General features: G+C 54.3%; 1 protein-coding gene across 1 annotated transcript in view; it reads left to right on the top strand.

Annotated features, from left to right (window-relative positions):
* NENF (neudesin neurotrophic factor) overlaps positions 1 to 673 on the top strand; it is a 2469-nt gene extending 1796 nt beyond the window's left edge. Inside the window, exon 3 of the mRNA XM_005865164.2 lies at positions 182 to 673. Within this exon, the coding sequence (XP_005865226.1) occupies positions 182 to 358 (177 nt within the window). The 3' untranslated portion in view covers positions 359 to 673. The remainder of the gene's footprint in view (positions 1 to 181) is intronic.
* Positions 674 to 6060: the final 5387 nt, after the last annotated feature.

The following is a 6060-nucleotide window of genomic DNA, read 5'->3' as shown; positions in this document are numbered from 1 at the left end:
CACTCCCCACCCCACAGGGTTGTCTCTTACAAAGTCAGTTGTCCATTATTTGGTTTGTTGAGGTGTTTTTTCTCTTGCACGAGGGGTGTGGGGAGAGTAGGGTGGGGTTGGCAAAAGGCCGTGCCAAGCATGATTCCCTTATTTCCACCCCCCACCCGTTTCTTGGGTTTTTCTCCTCAAGACGGGCCTCACGGCTGAGGAGCTGAAAGCCCTGGATGACGTCTTCACCAAAGTGTACAAAGCCAAATATCCCATCGTCGGCTACACAGCCCGAAGAATCCTCAACGAGGATGGCAGTCCCAACCTGGACTTCAAGCCCGAAGACCAGCCCCATTTTGACATAAAGGACGAGCTCTGATGTTCTGTCTGTAGGAGGGTGAGGCAGAGAGACGCTTGGCTCTCTGGTCACCTGGGTCTGAATAAAGCAGACGTCTGACCGGGACGGACGCCGAATGCCTTTACTGTCCTGGGTCACGTGCTCTGTGCACCTGGGTCTCCTGCCCACACGCCAGCCCGGGTGGTAGTAACAGCCTCGTCAGGGTCCCTCTGGGTGGTTGAATTAACCAGTGACTTTCATTTCTTCTTTATTATTTTTCTGTACTTGCCACCTTTCTTACTGTGACCATGTTTGCTTTAGAATAAGCACAGAAATAAACTTATTTTCATAAAAGAATTCTTCCACATATGCCCTCTCCTTGGAGCCTCATCAGCACCACTTATAATGGGGAGCCTCCTGCTCTGTCTCCCCTTCCTGTGAGGGGGCCAGGCAGCAGAGGGCACCCACGAGCTGAGAGCTGAGGGTTAGGTGGACGGATAGAGAAAGGGAGAGGGAGGTAGTAAAGGGTCTGGTTTCCCTCCACGGCCAAGAGAGTGAACTGGCTTCAGCCCGCTCTGTAGTGGAGGGCTGGGGTCCAGTGTGGGCAGAGCCTGGCCTGGAGGTCATTTCAAGGACAGTGAAGGACACCCAACACACTAGACTTGGGTCTGAGTTCATAAGGAAATCCCTTTTGGAGGAGGATTTTCCCCTTTAGTGGACATTTGCTGGTGTCCAGAGATATTTTTAAATTTGTGGTTGTCACAACTGGTCTCCGGTGCCCAGGATGTTGTTGAACATCCTACAATGCACAGGACAGTCCTCCAAGATAAGCAGTTATCTGGTCCAAAATGTCAGATGTGCTGAGGTTGAGGATCCCTGTTATAGACTCATCCTGGAGATTTTACAGTAGAGATGAATTTCTTTGATACAAAAACTTAGTCTTTTATTAAAATAAATAGCAGCTACCCCTAAAAGAGCATTTGTACATTAAGCAGCAGAATCTTCTAGGGTGACTGGTCAGAATGCTGATGCCAGGCCCCAGGTAGTTCTAGAACATGGCCTGCAAACTTCATTTTTTTAAAGAAAGGTTTTTATTGATTTTAGAAAGAGAGGAAGAGAGAGAGAGAGAGAAACATCAATTGGCTGCCTCCTGCACATCCCCTACTGGGGATTGAGCCTGCAACACGGGCATGGGCCCTGACCAGGAATCTAACCGGTGACCTTTTGGTGCATGGGACATGCTCAACCAACAGCCTCAGCGACCAGGGCTTGGAACTGCATTTTTAACGAGCTCCCGGGAGATTGTGATACAGATGGACCCAGAAGTACTTGGAGAAAGGCCACCTTTTGCCTCACCAGTCCCTTCAGGAGAACTTTCTGAGGACCAGGTCTGACCTCTGCTTTACTCTTTAGTGTGTTCAGACTAGAGAGTCTAACTGTGAATTCCTGGGTCCCACTCAGGAAGCTGGGAGCTTGATGGCCATCCAAGACTAACTGGCCTGGAACTTATTAAGCAGAATTCTTTGGCTTGGAATTCAGGCCAAAGTTGTTCATGCGGCCGAGGTAGTCCTCACTAGGACTTTTTACCCCAAAACAAATGATGTAGAAATGAATACAAATGGTTAGAAGTCCTCAGAACACTCAAGAGATGACTCACGTTTGTGCCACCCGTTTCCTGCATCATGAAGCAGCATGTGGGCTAGGACTCCATTCCTTAGGGCCCATCTCTGCAGAGTGGGCAAGGTCTCCACCGTCAGGACCTGGGAGTGGCCCAGGACCACTGTTTCCCCACTCCCCGCTCCTTCTCCCAGGACCTTCAGCTCTGCCCATTCCCGGCCCTGCACTTCAGAGGCCTCCTGCACCCCAAGGGTCTTTCCTGAATGAGACTCTCATGTGGAGACCCCACATCTGCCTTGACCAGGACCAAGCACACAGAAAGCCAGGCAGCCCGAACAGGCCCCACACAGGGTGGTGCAGCTCAGGAGAGGGACACAGGCTGGCAGGGGGGTTTATATCATTGTGCATCTGCAGGACCCAAAGAAACAAACAGATCCTGGAGCCCACAGCCTGCTGCCCGTTGGCCCCTACTTCGGCGTCCGCTTTAAAGGATTATATTTCCTCCTTACAAGACTCAGTCCAGACGCACCTCTGCCAGGAAGCCTTCCTCACCTCTGGGGTCCCCGGCATCTTACACTCACCTGAAACAGGAGAGCCTCATCTAGGGTGGCCAACCTTTCTGGACTTTCCAGGTTCTGCACTGGAAGTCCTGCATCCCAGGAAACCCCTCGGTCCTGAGCCAACCTAGCACAATGCTCGTGTTTGAGAAAATGAATGAATGAATGAATGAATGAATGAATGAAAGCACTGGTACCCTCACACCCAGGTCACCCCTCTCCCTGGTGACCTTCTCCCACCCACACTCAGGGATGTGGGTCTGAATCCCAGACCCCTTCCTGGGGCATCAGAACAGCTGCCAACCTCCAGCCAAGGTCTCCAGCCCAGCCCGCTGGGCATCGCTTTCAGGATCACTCCTGGACCTACCACACCTGAGCCTTTCCACAGCCTTGTCATGTGGGGAACATATAAAAATAGTAAGTGGTTTCCCTAGCAACCACCACAGCAGATGGTAACCAGCATGGGCAGTCTGGGAAAGCCTGAGGCTGGGAGGAAAGAAAACCCTCCCCCAAAGGTAACTATCCCATCCCATCCTGTCCCGTCCCGTCCTGTCCCATCCGGCCTGTCAGGGGCTGTCAGAGCTGCCTCTCCTCTTCAGGATCACTCCTGGACCTACCACACCTGAGCCTTTCCACAGCCTTGTCATGTGGGGAACATATAAAAATAGTAAGTGGTTTCCCTAGCAACCACCACAGCAGATGGTAACCAGCATGGGCAGTCTGGGAAAGCCTGAGGCTGGGAGGAAAGAAAACCCTCCCCCAAAGGTAACTATCCCATCCCATCCTGTCCCGTCCTGTCCCATCCGGCCTGTCAGGGGCTGTCAGAGCTGCCTCTCCTCTCGTGGCTTCCTGCAGACCACCTGCTCTGAATCCTGCTCAGACTTCATCCCTGCCAGTCCCTGCGTGGCTGCCCGTCCCCTCCCTGTGGGGTCACTGAGGTCCTCCTCTGACTGCCTGGTCCAGTCCAGGGCCTCACTTCAGGAGCCACCCGCCCGAGACTCGGCCTTGTTGCAGAGACTTGGCCTAGTATCAGGTGTGCACATTGTGCCGGGCCTGTCCAGACCTTACCTGGGCTGCCTGGGCCTCTGCCCAGGTCTTCAGTGCCCTGGCTCTGGGCCCAGCTCCACCCTCCAGCCAGGCCCAGGGCCTTGTTCTTCCAACTCTCCCCCTCGGCTCAGTCTAGGCACCACCTGAGACCCTGCTCTGGTCACCACCATGACTCCCCTCTGGGAGGAGGAGAGGGCTGGGACTCCCAGGCCGAGATTCTGGAGGCCCCTGGGGGTGGGAGTTGGGGGCATGAGCTGTGGAGGGTGCTGGGGGAGGAGAACTGAAAAGTGTTGCCAAGGGTGAAGCAGAGTGAGCTGCAGACTGAGGGAAGCGGGGCTCTCGGAACCAAGAGAGGGAAAACCCAGCGGCTGAGAGGGAGCTCGGAGGCAGAGCCTGGAGTGGGACCCTGCGGTGTCCTGTGTCCCAGAGTGGAAGCCCAGGTCCCCAGCGGGTGTTGGGGGGTGGCCCTATTTGGAGCTGTCCTGGTCACTCATGCTCTTGCTGTCTTGTTGGTGAGACTTTGGCTTCCCTCTCATCCCCACTTCCTGGGATATTCAGTTTGCTGTATCTTCTTGGCTGTGAGCAAGCCCACCCTGTACTCATCCCGCCCAGCCACACCTGCTTCCTGCATCCTCTACCCACTCACCCCATTAGTTGGTGTTGCTGTGGCCCAGTGGGCCCCTGGTCCACGCCCACTGCTGTGTCGATGATGATTTCAACGGTGGCACTTCACTGCGCTGGGCCTGAGCCATGGGGCCGACACTCAGTGTTTGCTCTTTTGTTTGATCCTGGGCAAGGGAGTATGAACATTTTACAGATGACAAGCGGGGTCTCAGGAAGGAGCGGTAACTCGCCAGGGAAACCATGCCTCTCTCGACTAATGGGTCCTAGAGCTGGGATCCAACGCATGTCTCACTCTGTTCCACTCTGCTCTTTATACCCGAAGATCCAGTCTGCTGGAGGAGGCCCACCCCAGGGCAGGAATTAGGGCGCAGGACACTGGGCTGTAGCAGAGACTCTCAAATTCCTGGCCTTCTCTTGAAAAAAGTTCTCTTGGATGAAGGATGTGTGATGGAGTTCAGGTGCTGAGCCCCCGAGGAAGGCAGTGTGATCCAGGCCCACCTGTGGGAACTCACAGCCTGATGGTGGCAGCTGCAAACCGCCCCAAAGACAGGAGAGGGTAAGGATGGCCATGGGGCTAGTGATGCACACCTGGAGGACAGCTGAGCAATGGCTGGGGGCTGCTTGGGCCCACCTGCCCCATATTCCTGGTGCTGCCACCCAGGTGGGTATTGCAAACCTACCATGTGTCCAGCACTGTGCTAGGTCCTGGAGGAGGGATGGAGTAGGGGAAGAGGCCAGGAAAATAAATGCAGAAAAGTAAATGCAAGAACTGTCCCTGCTCTTAAGGGTCCCCAAGGAGGAGAGCAGGGGCTGAGTTACAAGAGGTTTCCCTAGGACCAGGAGCTGGTGATCTGTGGGGACCTGGCCACAGGGTCCTGAGCAGGACAAGGCTGGGCCATGAGGCTGCTGAAGGGAGCTGGGATTTTCATGGAAACATCTGACCACTTTTGGTGCATCAGCAACCACTTTCACGGGACGATAGTGCCCCCTGGTGGCTGACGCCTGGAACTCTCCAGAGGCTGTTTTGGAAAGCCCAGGGGATTAAGCTCCCCTAAGAACTTCTATTTTTGGTTCCCAATAGTTCCCTAATGAAATGCTAACAGCAGCAGCCAGAGGGCTTCCCGAAGGACCCGAAGGTGGCACTGCTGAACTCCTCTTCCTCCAGCCACCTGTGCTTCAGGGCTCAGCGCTGCTTTCGGGTCTCAGGGGCAGAGCTCTCTACCGCACGGTTTGATGGAAGGTCCCAGGGCAGCGGCCATGTGTTCTCTCTGCCAAGGACTGAGTCTGGCCTCAGAGGGAAGGCTGTGTGCACATTCAGAGTGACGTGTTGGAAAGAACACTGGATCCAGGATCAGGAGGCTTGGATGCTCGCCCCATGTCAGCCGCTAACTAGTGGTGAGATAATAAGGACAATAATAGCTACCTTTATTCAGTATTTACTCTGAGTCCGGCATTGCACCAAGAGCTTTAGGCACAGGGTTGACTTTGATCCTCACAACAAAACTCTGAGGTTGGGATGCTGTTATTTCCATCTTACAGGTGGAGAAATCGAGGTACTGAGAGGTTAAGTAACTTTCCCAGGTTCACACAGCATGTGGCAGAGTCAGGGCTTAAGCCTGAGTTTCTGGAGACCCACTAGGCTACACTGAATTATAGACCAAAAGAATCAGAAACGAGTGGTGGGGTCCACAGACTGGTGTCTTCAATGTCCCCAGGTGGTTGTGATGGAACCCATGGGTCCCACTAGCTCTAGCGTTCAGTGAGCCCAATGTCTTCAGAGGGTGAGGAAGTGAAGCTGTGATGAGGAGAAGCCTGGGTTAGGACCACAGCGCGGCAGACATGCCCTGGAGGGTGCCTGCCATCCTCTTGATCTGGGTATGGTTTGTCGGAGAGGAGAGC

This window comes from Myotis brandtii, unplaced genomic scaffold (assembly GCF_000412655.1).
Source record: "Myotis brandtii unplaced genomic scaffold, ASM41265v1 scaffold197, whole genome shotgun sequence".
Lineage (NCBI taxonomy): Eukaryota > Metazoa > Chordata > Mammalia > Chiroptera > Vespertilionidae > Myotis > Myotis brandtii.
The sequence above is the reverse complement of the archived record's forward strand: the minus strand, read 5'-3'. Positions and strand labels throughout refer to the sequence as shown.